This window comes from Passer montanus, unplaced genomic scaffold, assembly GCF_014805655.1.
Source record: "Passer montanus isolate IOZ18808 unplaced genomic scaffold, ASM1480565v1 scaffold48, whole genome shotgun sequence".
Taxonomy (NCBI): domain Eukaryota; kingdom Metazoa; phylum Chordata; class Aves; order Passeriformes; family Passeridae; genus Passer; species Passer montanus.
The window spans coordinates 3214240-3234288 of record NW_024369707.1 but is presented as its reverse complement, the minus strand read 5'-3'; the positions used below and the strand labels follow the sequence as shown (position 1 = coordinate 3234288).

The 20049-nt window shown below is 38.4% G+C and overlaps 1 protein-coding gene across 10 annotated transcripts in view; it reads right to left on the bottom strand.

Moving 5' to 3' along the window:
- Window positions 1–20049, bottom strand: part of TRIP12 (thyroid hormone receptor interactor 12) — a 78919-nt gene that overhangs the window by 40895 nt on the left and 17975 nt on the right. For 7 of the 10 annotated variants that reach the window (XM_039722428.1, XM_039722426.1, XM_039722431.1 and 4 more), the window contains exons 2-4: window positions 12300–12446; window positions 3898–4023; window positions 2138–2937 (exon numbers count right to left, since the gene is read on the bottom strand). In XM_039722428.1, the coding sequence (XP_039578362.1) occupies window positions 2138–2937; window positions 3898–4023; window positions 12300–12397 (1024 nt within the window). In that variant the 5' untranslated portion in view covers window positions 12398–12446. The remainder of the gene's footprint in view (window positions 1–2137; window positions 2938–3897; window positions 4024–12299; window positions 12447–20049) is intronic. The other 3 variants (XM_039722434.1, XM_039722435.1, XM_039722432.1) reach the window with 2 other exon arrangements.

The following is a 20049-nucleotide window of genomic DNA, read 5'->3' as shown; positions in this document are numbered from 1 at the left end:
TGCTTTAGAAAACCCCAGTGTTAATATTTGTGTGAGACATCACTTTCTTGTGCTCTATTATCCTCTAAGATTACTGGTCTGCTATAGAAAACAAATTTGAACTTGCCCATTCTTTCTCAAAAACCTACCCTAGTGGTTTATTTTTCTCATATTTTCATGACACTTCTCAGCATTATGCAAAATGTGTATTTTGTTAAAATACTTCAAAATTTTCCAAATATTTTTAAGTGCATGTCACACACACTCTCTTTTTCAAAAAGACTAAGCTAGCAGTAGTTATTATTGATTCCAAGATCACCTCAAACTGTTGTCAGAGAGCACTATTTGAAAGGCTGAGACTCTTTGAAAATATCATAGTTTAAGACTTCTGTTCTAGGTTAGGCTCTTACAGTGATATTTGGTGATCAATGATATTTACTGGAGTATGTTTTGCTGCAATCTATGGTAAAGAGGCATTAGACATTTTAGATTTCCTAATATCACCTGTTAGTACTTTTCCCCTCCCTCAAATTGAAATGTCATCTATAAAAAATAACTTGGTACTCCATCACATGTAGAAATATCTCTCACCATGCTTGGTGCCCCTTAGCAGTGACATTTTATACACACACATCTACAGTCCCCACCAACTTGATTTTGTCTCATATTTCAGCATTTTCTAGCAAAAAAACCCCTTTAACTTTCAGGTCATAGAAGAGCTAAGTCATAGTATCTTTCCTCAGTTCAGTCTTTGCAGTAACAGTTTAGATTCACATTCTCAATGCTATTTTTTCAAGGTACACAAGACATGCACACACAGCCCTTTACATTGTGCTATTCCACCCCTGCCCTTCTCACTCCTCCAAGAATTTTTGTAACGTATCGCATGAATTACTCTCTGCCTTCATCTTCTTGTTCACTTGTTGGAGGTAAATCCTTTTTCCTTCCTGTTGCCTTTCTTCATTGCCTGTAGCCTGACTTATCTCAGAACCTGCTGGTCATTCCCATTGATCCTGGACTTCTACTCACTTCCCTTTCCTTCCACCCCATGCAAATTCAGAGTTTTGATTCTGGAATTCATCACCTGGTAGCCTTGAATCACAGAGCACGTAGGGAAAAAAAAACCCAAAAAACTTTGCTGTAAAACAAATAACTTCTCTCTCTTCCCCAAATGCAATTCTTCATCTGTTAGGGCATTCCAGAATCAATACTCCAGTCATGCACATTAGCCAAAACACACCTGTAAATTTAATTGACCTATGTTGATTACACAGAAAGACGGCCAGCTGCTTTTGATCATTTCACCTACTTTCAGCATTACTATTAGCTATGGAGGTGTCCCCGTTTGGACAAGCTACTCGTGATGCCTAAGTAAAGGAACAACAGTGAGCAAGCTTAGGAATCCAACCTCTTACATCAAGCTTTAGAGAATGCATGCAGTAAATAAACCATTCAGTACACAAAGACAGTAAAACATATATTTAAATTGTTCAAGACAGAGCTACAAGCATATCTGCATACTAGCAGGCAGGTGCTCTGCTTGGAAACAGCCTGCAGTTCTCAGTGATCATGTTCAGGAACTGTAGCTGCTATTCCAACTCAGCAGCAGAGAGAAGCCATACTTTTTAAGAACAACTTAGAAGATAAACTGACTAATATCCCCAGCACTATGTACACCAGCTTTACAAGACTACAGTTCTTAAACATCAGTTTCTCACAATAAGGAGGAAGCAGGGAAGTAAGTCTCAAAGAACATACCACATATGAACTATTTGTTTTCCAGCATTTATCATTCCCACTTCCAAACAGAAGACTTAAGAAAATGAGGGGGAATAAAAATCTGACAAAAGGAATATAGTCAACAGTGTTTTATAACATATATGCCTCCATCGCAACATCCAATTACTTTGCATGTATTTTATTTTTAGAATTGATTTGTTAGACACAGAAGCAACTTAAATTCACAGAACACTGACTGAACTTAAATTGTCTGCTTTAGCTGTCAATAATTTCAGCCACAGCTTTGCTTTACTCAGCAGAACATACTAAAAGTTAATTTTTCTAGGAACACCACAAGCAGCTTGAAAAAACAGAAGCATTTGTTTAAAAGACTTGATTTTAAAATATGTGTTTATTCTTCCAGAAAAGAATGACTTACTTGCTAGCTTAGCCTGTAGTCCTGAAGGTCCAGGTTTTGATGTCTCCGACTTGGAAGAGCCTGGTAGAGACAGTTTTGTTTTAGGGAGACTGACTTTTGGGCTAAATCGAGCAGCCCAGTCAAACTTTGAAGAGCCACCTGTTTTACTTGGTTCTTTGTCCCTGCTACTCCTTCTTGGACTGGGGCTGGATGCAGAACGGGAACGTCTAGCCTTACTCTGGTCCTTTCCCTGTTTCACTCTGGCACCCTGAGGAACAGTAGAAGAAGCAGAGGCAACAGCAGAGGAGGAGGAGGAGGTGGAAGCTGAAGAAGAAGAATCAGTGATGGTGCTACACCCAGCTTTGGCTGAGGTCACCGATTTTGAAGCCAGCTTGGAGACTTTTGCTGACTTTTCTTCAGTGCCAGTTGATTCAACTGATGACCCACTCTCTATACAAGACAGATTCTCTGTCCTTTTCCTTTTCTGACTTCGGGAGCTACCAGCAGCTCCACCCTTTCTGGTGTGAGCCTTGCTTGTTGATGGCAATTGTGTAGACTTGGGCTGCTCTTGGTCTGAGTGTCTTCTCTTAGATTTAGTATGTGGCTTGTTAGTTTCTGAGGAAGTTTCAGTGTGTTGAAGTGCTTTGGGTTTTTTAGCAGAGCTGGGAGAATTGGTCCTCCTGTAATCTGGACTAGCACTGCGTTTAACTCCTCGAGAATTGTCTTTCTTAGGCACTTGCCCCGTTTTTTGCTTTTCTGAAGTATTGACTCTCTCTGGATCTTCTTGTTGTGGTATTAAAACAGCAGATGAACTACAGCCTCTGTAGAAGTAAGCAGGAATAGCATTAGAGTTGAACTCAAGAAGCTTCACAGCTTGTAAGAATTCTGCATTATAAATGTCATCATTGTTTAATAGTAAAGCATACTGCATGTAAAAAAACATTGTTCAATTTACACTGAAGCAAACAAACAAAAACCCCCACATGCTCGGATGCAAACAGTCACATTGCACAATTTGCTAGCATAAAACCTAAGTAGATTGCAAAATAAAAGCACGATACACCATTTTTTTAAAAAAGAAAATATAACTTGAATAGATTTTACTTTTTTATATCTATGTCAAACTGATTAAAACCAAACAAAAAAATCAAGCCATAAAGTTATTAACTGAATGTTTGAGAATATAAGTTCCACAAGAGAGTAAGGAGTGTTCAGTAATGCATAACTAGTCATAACTGGATTCTAGTTCAAGAAAGGCTCTTGAAGAAAGAATAGTTTCTCACCAATCTTTAAATTGATGTAGGGAATCACATACAAAACTGGCAAAATTCTCTTCTATGTAATCGAAAACTGTTCCAGTGTGTATATAGCAGAAGCATATGAAGAGCAGACAAGCAATACCAAGATTACCCTGAGCACAGGCCTACTTTAGATTACTGCACATTTCAATTCACATTGGACATTGCTCTAAACTCCTTGGGCAATCTTCCCCCAACATGAAGCAGAAGAAGGGGAGAAAGACCTTGCAAATATTCCAGGACTAGTTATGCAGAAATCATTTCCTCCCCATCACTGATGGAATGCTCTTAGTAAGTGAATTAGAAAAAGAAAAAAACAAACAGAACTGGAAATACTGAAATATATCCAGTGAATGCAATACCTAGATTAGTTAAATATCCATTAGTCATACGTTTTATTAGAACTCTGTGTAACTCAATAATTATACAAGTTTTTCAAGTGCAGATAACACTGGTTAACATATGAATATGAAGCACAATTACCTTTTAGGAAAGTGTCCCTTGGACTGCTCAGAAGTAGTATTAGACTGCACTTTGGGTGTCTTTGAAATAGATTTTCTACTCTCAGGAGGGCTATGTGCCTTATGCTTTGCCTGCCCTAAATGTGACCTGTCAGCAGAAAGTCAAAACAGAAAGCTATCAGGATTCCAAGATACAGATACAGACCTGTAGGTGGAATATTGTTTATTTTTGTAGCATTTACACATATTAATTTACAGCTACCAATTTTTCCATATCAGCTCCTCATATTAAAGCAGCATTTCAAAACAACCACCTGATGCAGTTACAAATCACTACCAGTGTAACTGTTTTGCAAAGCACACAATTATTTAGTCATTTTAAATGAATAAAACATCATCTTACATCTGAGTTTTGCAGATAAGTTCAGATCTTTTTAGTGTGCAAGATTACTGAATTATTCACTTAATCATTAACCTAGCAGAGTAAAGCACAAGACCTAGAACCTGTCAAAGATCTCTTCTCAAACATAGATGTATACTCATCTACCTCCAGATCCCAAGCATTAGGTCTTTATACACTTATGATTATTTACATCTTTACTCTTCAGTTAAAAAAAACGAAACACATGGGCTCAGAATGGGAATGCAGCCAGTTCCACTTGGTAGGAAAGCTCAACCATACCAGTTATTTTCTGGCTGCAAGATCTACCAGTTCAAAGGATTGAGAACTGTTTGGTAACCACTGAAGGTTAAGAGGAATGAAGAAATGCACACCACCAATGAAGGCAGTCAAATGAGACAGGAAACTTGTGATGTCAGAGACCAGAACGAGTTTCACATAGATAAGCTGTAAAAGGTCTTCTAAGCAGCTTTCAGCTGCACGAAAAAAGAGGTTTGTTGTATGAGTTCTGACTAAAGGACAAAGATAATCCTATACACCATGGACAAAATTTAAAACTTTAGTTACCTCTTCATATATTCCACATTTACTTTGAAACCCATTCAGAATTATCATCTGCAAGACTCAAAAGAGAATGCTCATCAGCATTTAAAACAGGACAGTATAAATAATTTCTAAGGCAAGAGACATCTCACTTGCACTTCCCTGGATAAAAAGGCAGTTTTTGACTCAGCTGCCACCAGGAAAACCCTACTGCACATATCCTACCGATACAGAAGGCCCAAGAACCCCCGATCTTTGAAAAATCTCAAACTAGTCTACTATGTAGATGTAGTTTAGCAATGTTTCAAAGTTAAAGAACATGGTCATATGCTATTAACCCAGGCCCAAACAGCTTTTGAGTTGAGCTGCGCAAACATCCATGGAGGATGGGGAAGAATGTAGACTTCCAATTCCAACCCATGACCCCAAACATCACAAAGTTTAGCCCAACAGACTAAGTAGAAGTGAAGTTCCACAAGCTTTAAAATTAACATCTTCCAAGGAAATGCCAACGTGTAGTAAGTAAAGGCAGAGTTAAGTATACTACTAACCAGAAAGCTTCCCCATTCTCTTCAGGATTTCAACACAAACTTGAATCTCAGTGGAAAAAAAGTACCATGTTCAACCATCCAGATGATAACCACATGCTAATTCACTTAGAGTCAAAACAGTAAAACTTCAGTAATATGACTGTTTTTCCTTGATAACTTTCCTCCTTCTGCTTTCTGCTGAATTATTCTCATTTAGGCAGTTACTCAGATGAATGCACATAGACAGTACATATTCAACATTTTCTGTGCCCCATCTAAGAGTGTGACAGTCTGAAAAGATTAAATTAACAGCATCTTCTCCAGACTCCAGTAATTAATTTTTATTTATCATACTATAAGAGATATTGTTTACTATCAAAAGCAAGTGAAATAAAACTGTTAGATCTTGAGATCACAACAGCAAACTCCATCAAGGTAAACTTGGGAATGTTTCACCTAATCTTGAGTATTTGGATTTTCCTTTTCCCAACAAAATATTAAGGCGTAAAATTTAATTTTCCCCATGAAATGTTTTTATTATGGGAGTAACAGACATTATTACATAATTTGCACTTGGCAGGAATGTCAAGTTTTATGTAAGCTAAACTGATCAGGGTTCATTTATTCTGAAGTACATTTTAAAAGATGACTTTCCTGTAAAGATTTTTGTTTTGCTTTAGATATTCAAAAAAACATAATAATTGAAGAACTTTTCAACCAAAATACTGCTAAAACAATAGATGCAAAACATGCACTGAAGAGTTTCCACTTGCTTCTGACTCCTCCCCTCTCACATTTAAACCCTTCTGATTCTTCCAAGTTTTACAAACACACTTGCATACTAATGTCCAATCTGTGTGGACTATTAAAGCTAAAGCCATAGCGCCTAGGGATCATGAACACATGCAGAGTATTAGCATTTGCTTTGCTTTCTGTATCCATCAAGCTATCAGTACAAACAGCCTTCTGAGCAGAAAGGTTACATCACAAAGGGGGAGTCACCACTGAGGTTTTTTTAATTTTATTTTAAAACACCTACTGTGCTCTCACATCTCACTGTGAGTTTAATCATTCACTTGCATGAATTAGAAAGAGAAGGCCCCAATACAATAGCAACTGAGCACACAGTAGCATGTCAGTCACCAGCATCATGATATGAACTCTCCTCTCAGGTTTATACAAGAAAATTGAGAATTTGATTACAGGATTAAGATAAAAACTTAAAATAGAGTAATCAAGTGCTATAAAAGATATATGCACAACTGGAAAGCTGATTTTAAGGTTGTAAGCTATATGTATTTTGGTCTGTCAACCATGGCTTTTCACTTGTAACTTAGAATTACAAGTTCTGCAGTCTTTTCCATTAATGTACTATTCATTAAGAACTGTCATTCCAGCAAGAAGTGTTTTGAAAGACTAAGTTCCTCATTAATGACAAAATAGCACGAGATAAGTATTTATGAGCTTGCATTCTTCCATTTCCACTCTCAGGGGCACCTCCAGAAAGACTGGGCTCCTGCTGCACCTTCAAGCTGTGTTTGTAGGGATTTGTTTTGCTTTCCTCCCCAAACTTAAAGACAGTTTCATAAACAACTCCAAGACTTCATTCAACTGGGCAAAGCTGTCTGCTGATGCAGATTTTAGTTCACAAGCAGACATTCAAGTTTAGAGTAACACAAATATACAGAAGTTGACAAGATAACCACCATTTAGCTTGCTGTGTTATATAAACAATATGGTGCAGAATGCCAGCTCTGAGCAAAACAATAATAAAGGACCAACTCGAACCTGTTCTCAGAGAGTTACTCTGTGCATATTAAAAAAACCTTTTGAAGTTAGTTAATAAACAAAGTGTTTAATCTAAGTCATGTCCCTCAGCAGCTGAAAGTGAGCTATTAAATGCTTCCAAACAACGTCTGCAAAAACTATTCTTTTATTGCTGTCAAAAATGAGATTAAGAAAAAGGCAACAGCACACATAAAAAAAGCTGTGGAAAAACACCTACTTTCTCTCCTCAGAAATACACTATATGTCTTCCCCACCAATTCTAACATCATATTTAGTTTGTTACAGGTCTCACATAAGTTCTTACCAGTTAACCTATCACCAAATCCTGTTTAGAACAAAAGCAATATAACTGACATAAGCACTCCTGCTTATATCAAAGTTCTACACACAGCCAACAAGGATCTCATTTATCATTTAGCCTTCAATTCCAAATACACAAGAACATGCATATATTTTATTCCAAAACATTAAACTTTGCTTATAAAGTATCCTACTGCTTATATCAAAGTTCTACACACAGCCAACAAGGATCTCATTTATTCCTTCAATTCCAAATACACAAGAACATGTATATATTTTATTCCAAAACATTAAACTTTGCTTATAAAGTATCCTACTTTCATATAGAACAACAGCATAGCAGCTATTTATGTCAAAGTGATAAGCTACTTAAATACTATTACTCCCAAAAATTACTTAATACTAATAATGTGCAAAAAGATAACCACCATTGTCATTTAATGCCACTAATTAAAAAAAAAAAAACCAAAAAAACTCAGCACTGGTAAAGAAAGTTCTAGTACATGGGACCACTTCCATTACTCTATACCAAATACAGTGAAACACTGCTCACAACTGAAAGGAACAATCAACTGCCCCATGTCCAGAAAAGATCTTATTGTGTGCCTCACAATACCACTTCCAAATTGCTCCCATTCAAAGTAAATCCTATGGCATCACTGGGAACTAAGCCAGGAGGGCACAATTCTTCAACACACATGGTAACAATGTCAATATACAGTTATAAAAGTGACAATAAGTACCTTCCACCCCCTCCTCCTACCACCAAGAAAAGAAAGCTTCATTAACACATCTGCTTCAGTTCACTGCTGCAAAGGGAAATTTTAGCATCATTACTGCTTCCTTGAAAACGTGCAGTCACTCTTCAGCGGAGAGTGCTCCAAGAGACTTCAGACAGAGTTCAGGCACCACTATTCTAAAGGTGCAATCATAGCAGTAATTGCAAATTCAGAGGTAAACACTAAATGCTTTCCAAAATGGTAGTAAAACCAGTAAGAACTATAATACCCGTAAGAGCTAAAATTCATCCGAAGCACGCTTACTGCAAAATAACTACTGACAACAGATCACATTAGTCCAACCCCTTTTCAAATACAGACCCCTTTCTTCCTTTAGAGAAAAAGCATACATCACTCTTACAGCACAAATTGCAAATAAACAGCATCTGTCTTTCTACACTTCCTTGAGCCTAGTACCATTGCTTGTACCTTTAAACAATGCACCTCAAAATCAAACTCTAAAAGCTCCTATCAAGTTACTATGCTGAGAGTGAATTGCTGGTAAAACTCCAGCAGAAAACCATTACAGGCGTCCCCTTCTCATTGTGACTCAAGTATTGACGTTATGGGGACATCAAACAAGTCCAGTCTAGAGGAAAATGGGTTTGCATTGTTACTTCCAGGTTAAGCCAGTCTGTCAATACTCAATGTAACAGGAGGGAGATTCTGAATTTAGAACAGACAAGAGAGAAGTTTGGAATTTCCACGGTCTTCATACAAGTGAACAGTAGCAGCTCAGCAAGTTAAATTGGCAGAGTTCTAACAAAAGACCTTTAAGCTGTAGAAGTGTCAAAGATTACAGAAGGACATACATTAGCACTTCAGCTTGGCAGCACTATCATTCTCCTGACTCTCTCTTTTTTAACACCTTTATCAACTAAAGTCTCCTGCATTCAGTCCAGCCAGAGCATAAAAAAGATCAAGGCAACTCTAATACTATTACAAGGCCATCTGGCCATACCACACACTTACCTTGGATTACTGGCCTTCATACCCAAGTCTGAAATTGTGAGTGACAAACTGCATAAACTCTCCAAGCTTTCGTCACTTAATTTGTATTTTGAAAATGCACACACCTCAGCCACAAAAAAAGCTTTAAGAAAAAAGCTGTTGCATTTCCAGCACTGAGAAAGCTATTTATACAAAGCAGAAATGCAATCAAGTACACAAGTTCAGACAGTATCGAAACCTGTCCTTGCTCGAAGGGTTATGATTGCATATCTAGGACCAAAGTGAAGTAACCTCCAACACTTCAGAAGGTGCGGCCCTTAAGCGTGCTTACAAACTTTGTGGCTAATTTTAGGCATGAAGCAACAATCCTTTACAGTCACATTACTGTCTAATTCAATCTTTTTTACTGGGAAGGGGGGGAGTTGGGAGTTTTCAATGTTTGTGTATTGGTTTGTTGTTTATTGGGGGAGGGCAAGAAATACATGGATCTAATAAAGTGGCTGAATAAAATCTCACACTGTCTGTACAACATCATCAATAAGTAGTACGGATCAACGGAAGAAAATCAATAAAGCAAGACAGTTGCCATTAAGGATCAGTGTCCACCATCTCTGCATTTCAACCATTTCTACTTTAAAGCATACTATATCAAAATCACAAGTGACCAGCATACACAAACTGCTCTCACAGAACACAACCTCCAGCTCAGTTTCATCCAAAAAGATTCTAGTTCAAGTGCTCCAAGACCATTCCACATTAGCCAAAACACAGCAGGTGAGGATGACTGATTGGCTTCAAAAGAACATTCCCACTCCAACTGAAATACTAAAACAGATACATCCCAAGTTCAGTTATTTGCACAGTGTGAGCATATTACTGAAACTAGTCTTTCCACAGTTTGTTTGTTTATTCTACTGAAGTGATTTTACAGCTGAAACTGAAGAGTTTCATTTTACTGACAACAAATGCAAGAAAGACTGAAAATAAGTTGTCTCAGGCATCCCAAAAACCCCCATAATGTAAGAAAAGGTGTATTGTTTTTTGCTGTGTTTGTTTGGGGTTTTATTGGGTTTTTTAACATAGCAGCAAAAGCAGTATTTATCACTGGAGTACAACAAGCTGAGAACTCAAGACCCTCCTGCATACTGCTCAGCAGCAGAACTGAAACATACTATACCACTGCATGCTAGATACATGGAAGGGTGAGTCCTGGGAGGTTTGTGTCCAAAGACACCAACTAAAAACTTATCTGAGAGCCTGTCTCTTTCCATGTCTTCCACAAATTTTGTAAGGACCTGACAGATCACTCTTACACTGGTCCTTGAACAATAGCCATTTCTGCCCAGCACCTTATTAAAAAGGAGATGTTGATGACAGTAAAAGAAGACAAATTCATTTTAAATTTTCTATTAACCACCCTGTTTTAACCAGGCATTTTTATAGGCTTTGCCAGTTCAAAATGCTTGCTCAGAACTGCAAAGGCAGGGGAGGTCCTGTTCTAAAGAGACCCAGATTCAAAGAGAACTGTAAGCTTCTTCCATCCTGCTCACTTTAGCAAGGAGCTCTCATTCTGATAAAGGTCTAATATAGCTTAAAAGTGCAATACACTCTTGTTCATGGAAGTCTGGCACAGATCTGGTGAGGGGTGGAAGAGGTTCTGTCATTTCAGACAAGTGAATCTTCAGTCAATGTACGACAGCATAACAGATCACAATGCACCAAAATAAGGGATGAGTGACTTCCTCAAAAGAAAACAGTGCTACCCTTAAAACGCTTCAGTTTGTCTGACTCACTCACTGTGGAGCTTCTCCCTGGCATTCTACTGTAAAATCTGAACTACCAGTAGATATCTAAAGAAGAATCCCCCATCTCATCTCCAAATAACTTGCCTCCTATCCTTTATTCTAGGGAGAGCTTTATTCACTCCAGGTGAAGTTCTGTGTAAAAGGAAAGAGTTGGTAGGGAAATACCTAATTTAAGCAGCCACTGAGATGCAGAGACAACACAGAATGGGCAAAAGGGAATGAAGGGCTCACTATGCCTCTGTTAAAAGAGCTGTTCTCCAAAACCAATTCTAGCTTACAAAATAATCAGCTACATAAGGCAGCAACTTCCCCTTCCTTATGCCACATTATTTGAGGGGAGAAGCCTTGTGTTTATAATCTGTTCTTCCACTTGTACAGTAGACTAGTTTAGTTCTACTAGTGAAGCTGCATTTTTCAGGTTGAATTCCACCCAAAGTTCCTTAGAAGTTTGCCTTCTTCACCCATTCAACAACTGTTCAACTTCTTCTCAGTTAGACTTGATACTAGTAACACACCTCATCTTCATTAAACTTCCCAGTTCCTTCATAGTAAAAAGCTTTTGTGTCACTGAGCTGTAATATATTAATACTCATCCCAAAAAAAAAAAAAGTCAAGCCCAAGGTACACATATTCAGCAACTCACCAGTAATGCATCTGAGGGATTACAATAGACAGATTTGCCTACCATCACACTATAACCTCTCTCTTCATTAGACTAATTTTTTAACGAAGTTGAAGACACTTCCATCCATACAGGATTCACTCACAGCAGTAACAGTACAGTCATCCACGGAACAGTTTTAAGGATCTTTTTTGTTCTGCACTGCAGAGGCAATCACTTACAGCACAAATACAATCTGGTCCACTTGCTCACTGTATCAGGCATATTAAATGATGACAAACCATTCTTTTCTTGAATTATTCAAGATCTGCACAGCATTTATATGCAGTGCAAAGGTAACAGAGTACCAGTTATTCAGTCTTGTCAAAGAGGAACATTTTCCCAGATTCCCAGTAACAGACTCTCCCTGTCATCCCCCTCTCATATTTTCAATATCAGCAAGAAAGACACTGAAAGAATTTGTTACATGTGATTTATGGAAAACAGCTTTTTCCCTCTATAGGATCTACTACTACTATTGCAGCTGAACATGTATGGTATTGAGCTATCCATGGGCTTATCCCATGCAGTAACAGTACAGGTTGCATTTCAGGGGCAAAAATATTTAATGGAAGTTTCAGTGCTTGGATTGCAGGGTAGAAAACATTCTCTAAATAACATGCATTTCACTGTTACACATCTGAACAGTCACAGATAGCAGTCATACCTTCCTCCTACTGCGTCGTCTTGTGGCTGGGCCCCGGCAGTGTTCCTCTGTGAACGTCGCAGTGACCCCCCTGGATTGTTACTAGGCCGGTTGGACATTGGCACCTCTCTCCTGAAGGGACATACCCTTTCTAGACACTATCATTCACTGAAAGACAAGAGAGGAAGAGCCGTAAGATACATGGCATGAAGACTCACCACCACAGCTCCAGAGACAAATGTAAAATGCTATCATTTACGCCAAAACCAAAGACAAAAACCTTCAAACAATTTTTAGTTAAAAGACACATGGACAAGGTTCTTCTCAAGACATTTAGAACCTTAATACAGAGCAACCAGGCTTTGGTATACATAGCATGCTGAACTAAATGGCCTTTCAAGATCCCCTCCAACCCAAATTACAAACTCCTCTATGATTTTGTGATGCCACGCTTTCTTTCTAGCAGGCTTCTCTAATTATAAGGAGACAGGACAAATGCAATTTAGGAGAATCTGTGTTTATCAACACTAAGGAAAAACTCAGTGCTTCACAGACAGCAACAGTATTCAAGTATTTTAACTTTCACTGTAGGAGATTACAAAGCCCATTTCAGGAGTAAGAAGCAGCATTCACAATATAACTACAGTGCTTTCCAAACAGCTTCTTTCTCTAGTCAGATTTATGCAACTTTCATTTGCATAAAACAAGACATATAGTCATTCAGGAAAAAAGATCTAGCTTTATTATCAGGAAGTGCTCCTCATGAGAGCTAAATTAAAGGGAAGGGTATTTGGGACAGAAGGATTAATAAACACACAAAATTTTCTTTAAGATTATCTACCATGACTTTCAATTACTACTGTTGGTATTGCTTTTTGACTGTTAGAGGTCTACAGATATTATTTTGGCAGTTATTTATTAAAGACTACCATAACCCCCAAGACACAGTCCTCTAAAACAGACATACTTCAAGAACAAGCCTTGGTTAATTCCTCAGTGAAGAGAGGTAATTTCTGTATACTGAGCTAAATTGGTATTTCTATGCAGAACATAGCAACAGGATCACAACCAGCAAATCCAGTTTTACTGTTTCTAATTTTGCAGAATCTGGTATAAAAAAGGTATGTGCAGGTGAAAAAAAGAAGCTGTAAGAAGGAAAGTAACCCAAGTTTAAGAATTCAGTAGTCTACTGCTTTGGTATCCAGAGCACAGTAAGAAGGAGTCTGTCATGAAAAAGTTTAAAACACTGCAGCTTCAGATTCAAATTCAAATGCCTCCAAAGAAATCATTTTCAAGATCTGGCATTGTCAGTAAAAACAGTGAATAGCTGAACATAATTGTCTATTCTTCTGAAAAGGGCTCATAGAAGCGAACAAAGGTGACAAGAGGGGAAGGGGCGACAAAAAGAATCCTAAATGATACGCAGTTTTACTGTAGGCCATAAGAAACCAGGCATATAAACTCACATTATGCAAACCATTGCTTCACATATGATGCTACAAGGAACACATATATCATCCATATACCTGTGCAGCACAGGAAATTATTGATCAGGATTTTGTTAACTCAGACTCAGTCTTGCTACACTGTAATAATACAGCCTAATACTGAAAGGTCACACTTCGCATGCCAGAAATACTTTAAATATTTCCAGGAATTGAGTAAGAATACAAGTTAGGCAGAAGAATTGCTTTTCATCCTAATCCCCACATCACAAGAACTAAAAGCATCTTTTGAAAGTTTTTCATGTTCTTTCTACTAAGAAGTCCAACATAGCAGCAAACCACAAACACAGAAAGCAGAATTACTTAACTAATCACTTATACCTTCACTTGTTTTGGTTGGGGTTTATTTTTACCTTATGCTTAGGGAGTTGAAAGAATACAAGTAATGCACAAAACATGCAATCCCAGTTGTTTGATAAACCTCTTAGATAGAGGTCATGATGACTAAGTTGAGAAAGCTATAAACACTACTACTCAAAAGGTGACCATTCCCTCTTCACTTTTTCCTCTTATTCAAACTCCTTAATCAAAGCCCATATTCCCACTAACAGAAAATTTTAAAGCTTTTCAGTAACATGTAACACCATCGATCTACAACTTCTTATACTTTAGAGCACAAAAAGATTTACATAAAAACAGAAAAAGCTTGCAACTGCTGGAAATCCTGGCAGCTTGCTGGTGTAGCCAGACCAGTCAAGTTCGTAAGCTGTGGCATTCCCTTCAGAACAGCAGTGCAAGAAACAAAGCCTAGCATCAACCTGGCTGAAAGCTGAGAAAGGGCTCAGCACCTGGGAGGTCCAGCTGAAGTCAGTCACAGACACTGTCAAACGTTTCTGTGCATTCTCTTTTTATTTCCTTGTATTCAAACATTAAAAAAAAAAAACATCAAAACCTCTCTACTATCAGAAATTAGGTTCATTTTGCACATTTTCTAAAAGGAGGGAGTAGTGTCCCCTTCTGCATGAAGGTCAGCTGACACTGAAGCTGTACTGTCAAACTTTCAGTCATACCACAAAATGGTTGCCACGGAACTACTGTCTCACCTTGTACCAATTAAAATGTGCATTCCAGCAGGTTTCACTCCCCAAGAAGCAGTGCTTGCCTGGACCTCTGCTAGGTTAGCCAAGCACTTTCCCACCTAGGGCCAGAACATGGGCTTCTCCACATAACCACCACAAGAGTCAGGAGAAGAAAACATCCACAGGCAATCCTGGCCCTCCCCAGAGAAACTTCAGTTTAACACTGATCTGCCTGGCTGTGCTGGTTTTGTCTCTGACAAACTTGAATTTAAAGTAGCTGGTAGAGGCGCTGTGTTTTGGATTTCTGTTGAACACAACATTGATAATAGAGCATAGTGTTGATAATACAGATGTTTTAGTTATTGGTGAAAAGTGCTTAGACAGAACCAAGGCCTTTTCTGCTTTTAGTCCTGTCAGTCATGCTGGTGAGGAGACCTGAGGTGCATGGGCAGTTGGGATGAGACCCAGCAAGGAGAGGTGACCCAAACTGACCAAAGAGATGTTCCAGACCACAGGACTTCATGCTCAGTATATCAATTGGGAAGAAGGAGGAGGAAGGGGACGACATTTAAAGTGGTGTTTGTCTCTCCTGGATAAAGCTGAACACCTGCCTAACAATGGGAAGCAGTCAATTCTTTGTCTTGCTTTACTTGTATGCATGGCTTTTGCTTTTCCAATTAGACTCTTTACTTCAACCCACAAGTTTTCCAGTTTTTACCCTTACAATTCCCTTTCCCATCCCACTGGTAGGGGAGAGAGCAAGCAGCTGCCTGGTGCTTGGTTGCTGGCAGGGATTAAACCATGACAGGGTTTAGCCAGACACTTTAAGTAGTCTGTGCTTCGAAGTTATGTAGCACAACGTGTTGTCATACACACAGTATTTTCAGCTGTGTAGAAGAATGAAATGACAACTGTTTTATCCTGTAAGGCATCTGTCAAGTAAAGATGATGTACAGAGTTATGCTCTATATTGATACCTCTCAATTTAACTGCATTTCTTATTGTGTACTTGTTACCATATGACTGCCAGCTTGCTTTTAAATATAATGCAGCTTTGTGACTCAGCTGTGACCTTTAACATCAAAATGCTAACTTAAGTCTCACTGCAAGCCACACAATGCCATGTTCCCAGTTAGTCCAGCAATGAAGAGACATTTTCACAACTGTGCCTTCCACATCCTAAAACAAAAGAGCCCAGAGGTTCCTAAATCTCAGCTGTTCTCATTCATACTTGTCAATATCTGTGTGCTCACTCCAAGCACTTGGCTTCTTTTTTCCCATCATCAGACACCTACATTCAAAACAAAACATGCAACTCAGTAGAGACCAGACAAATGCACCAGTGCAATCCGGCTAGATTTTAAGATAATTTCCTCAACTACACTGATTCTTCCTCACACCCACAATAACAAAAACCTCCAACCCTGCCTCAGTCCTCCATGCTTCCAAAACAGACAATGCTATTTTGGAATTGTTAAGCTCAGGTCCCTTTCTAGCATAAAGTTATCTGCATACAAGCCTTTTTAGTTTCATAACTCCATATTCCTAGCTATGATGAGGCCAAAGCATGGATGGGCCTGCAGAGGTTCTCATTATCAGCAGACTCCTTAGGATGAGGATGAATTCCAAAGGCCAGCATTTCATATAAACCCACAATGTATCTTTTGAAGCTATGTAACAACACTGCTATCTAGTGCTTATTATGCTGCACAGTATTTTTGAGTTTCAGCAAACACTATTTGATTACTATTTAAAGTCATCTTTGGAAAGTAAGGAAAATAACTAGAATGAATTTCTGTAGACCTAACATACCCATTGCATATAATATAGCTTATCTATGGTTAACATATGGCTTGGAGAGGTTGTACAGGAATACAAGACAAAAAACACCTGTTACCTTGCAGTGAAACCTTTACCTTTCTTCTTGTGGAAAAGCCAGCAGGAAACAATTAACATGCTTCCATGTTTTTGAAGCAAACTGGGAAAACAGAACTACACAACAAGCCTTTGCTTAGCATCCAAATCACTCCCTGCAGGATACTAAGAGCTAATGTAGCTACCCTGACACAGGCTACTGAGACAAAAAGACAATAAGTAAACTGAAGAACTCCAACATGCTCTAGGGCCATTACAGGGTAACATGGCAAATCAGTAACAATAACCATAAAAAATGAACTGAACTCGTCCACAAGGGCCTTCTTAATCTACTTGCATAAGCTCTGAAACTTGTTTGGGGTGTTTGTTTGGTTTGGATTTGTTCTGCTGTTTTGGGTGGTAGTTTTGTTTTGGTCTTGGGTTCGAAGTTCCTTGCAAAAATCTTGGTAATGCAAGATTTTTTCAGACTCTTGCACTCTCCTGAATATTTCAAGATAAGCCTAGCACCTCTGCCTGTAATCCCTCATTATGATACTTGTTATCTCCTAGGAGTTGAGCTAAGTACGCCAGTCATCACCCTTCCTCTCTCATAGTTTAGCCAAAAAAAAACTGGCGCCTTATTTAATGTTGCTGCAGCAATCCTCAAAATTGTACAGACTTACTGCCCTGAAGTCAGTATTAGGCAAAAGGAGAGGAGGAAGAAGGAAAAGACAGGAGGATGTTTATATACCTTGCAAGTTCAGAACATTTTCTTCCAGCAAGTTGCACATCTTTCCAGCCAGAATCCAGAGTTCAGAGCACATATCAGAAAATATTAAGCCTAAGACTTCAGATTTATATTCCTTTAATTCATTGTAGACATTAATTTACATGATCAGCTGTCTCTGTGATAAATCTTGTCACTTAAGATAGAAACAACACTCTAAATATATAAGCATATAACACATTTAAGAGCTCAAACTTCAATTGTGACTAAACTGAAGAAATTACTGCCTACAGTTTAGTAAATGCTGAATTGTTTCAGATTTACATCATTTTCAACTGATCACAGCTGCACCTCATTTTTGCTCACTGGTCACAAGGTTCTCCTCATTTACCTGCAGACATACACACCTCTTTACTTGCCTTACAAGCAAGCACTTGCAAGTGCTCAATTACTACTTCTACTTCAATAGCTGACTTAAATGAAGATGACTTTTTAGTCCAAGGAGTTGCTTTAAACTCGATCTTCTGCAGCTGGTTTTGACACAATATTCTCCCTCCCTATACTTTCGAATTCAAGAGTTATCCACTCATTGCTCCTTTTCTACTGAGAGAATAACTTTCCAAATTGCCAACAAAAAAGAGGAAAAACTTCAGTAAAATATTCTTCCTAGATGCATTTACAGTGGAAAAGATCTTTTTAATTCAGCTTCTCTAGAATCACTAGAGTGATTTCAACATAAAGAAAAAAAGTAAAATAGATCAGTCAAGGAACAGGAGTTATTCCCTGTTCCACTGACTTTAGAACAGTCATCAAAAATTAAGGCAAACTTCAGGCCTTGCTACATTAGGAAATCAGCTTTCCCATTCCCAGACTTTCAAGAGGTCAGCCATTGCCTACCCTTCTAGCCAGGAGTGGCAGTGCTGAAGGCCACCTTGACAGAACAGCAAAATGAGTGGCTAAGAGCCTGAAAGGATGTAACCCCTACATAGGTTTCCAGACTGCATTTATGCATATATGTCTAATGACATAGACAACTGTTGAGAAAGTTTCTGTATAAAAGAGGAAGGAAGAAGAGCACAAGTCTACATTTGTAAACTCTTACTGCTAAATGGCAGTTCAAATACTCATTATCTGCAACCAGAAGATTTAAAAGTTCCCACAGGCACTAAGAACCCTGAACACACCTCTGAAAAGATGCACAGCACTACTTGCTAGAGGAATGCCAAGGCTGTCAGGATTATGTGATCTAAAAGGTCATCCATGCCATGACCCCAAGCAACCAAAGCAGCACATTTACCTACTGACTTCTGGCTACTGTCCTTCTGCAAGGACTGGAAGATACGAGATAAATACATGTATCACATATTTCAGTGGTGATAAGAACAGTTCTGTGACAATGACTGAGTTGCAGAAGCTGAATAGTCTCCCCTGCTTCAAGCAGGTCAATTGAATTTGAAGTCTGAGAGTGCAGAGACCTTTCCTTGAACCTGGTATGGGAAAGGAAAGCTAAAGACTTCTTCAGAGACCTGTAAGAAATGTAAAAACTTGTTCCATTAAAATTACAGAGAACTGACAACCATCAAAACAATGGATTGGCCTTTATGCCACAGCCTGAACATCAATAAGTTCTTCTGGGCAGTGGAGAAGTCAAATTGAGTTAGCAAATGGGGTACTACTCAAAATTACCAAGAACTACAGTTACCACTGGCAGTCAAGAGTACAACCAGCTTATCAGCTGAAGAACCAAGAGAAACCTATGGATGGAGGGGAGGGTCACAAGTTAGCTAAAAAAACTTAAATATTAAGCACCTGCAGAAGTTAGACAGCAGAACATTCCCACTCATCTGAATAGCTTAAAGGAACAAAAAACCTAAAGCTTGTACAGGATACAAGGACAAGCTCAGGTATATCAGGTCTGGTTGGACAACTGGTGTTCCCAGTTCAGGGTACACAGGAATCCTGAGCTTCATTTCATTACTGAAGGAAAAAAATCACTGTATTTGTGCACTGAGAAATTAAAACCAGGTCTGAATTTTAACTGAACTCTTGCAGGGTGGTTGAGAGGGCTACCTAACGTTAAGACAGTAAAAGTAAAAGCCTTCACTCCTATAGTTTGTTTTTTCAGAGGAAAGAAAGAAAGAACTGCAGTCTGAGGAGAAAAATTAAGAAAGTAGCATGAAACAAATATAATGGTCTCTCTTGAGGGCATCCCTCTTCAATTCTGCCCAACACTGCTTTCTATCTCTTATGTTCATCAAGGACTGAAACATGACAATTTGTGTCACTCTTTGGACTGCACTTTGGTTCCCAAAACAACACACGCATCAGTCAGCATCTTTGATCCTCATCCAAAGGAGAAACTAGGAAAAATAGAAAGCATTTATTTTCTCCTGCTTCTCTGTAGTTTTACATTATGTATTGAAAGTGCTGTCAGCAGCTACTATTCCTCTTGTTTTTGAGTGCAAGAGTAATAGAGTTAACTATAAAAATAATGTCCTAGAACATTTACTCACTATTTCATTCAAAGAATTTGCCCTTGTAAAAAAATTAAAATATTAAAGTTGTTCTTCTCCAAATAAACCACATTTTATACTTTTCCATGTCACCATTCATAACATGTTTAAACTAGTTCTGTCTAAGTTTTTCTCCACTATATGGTTTGACTT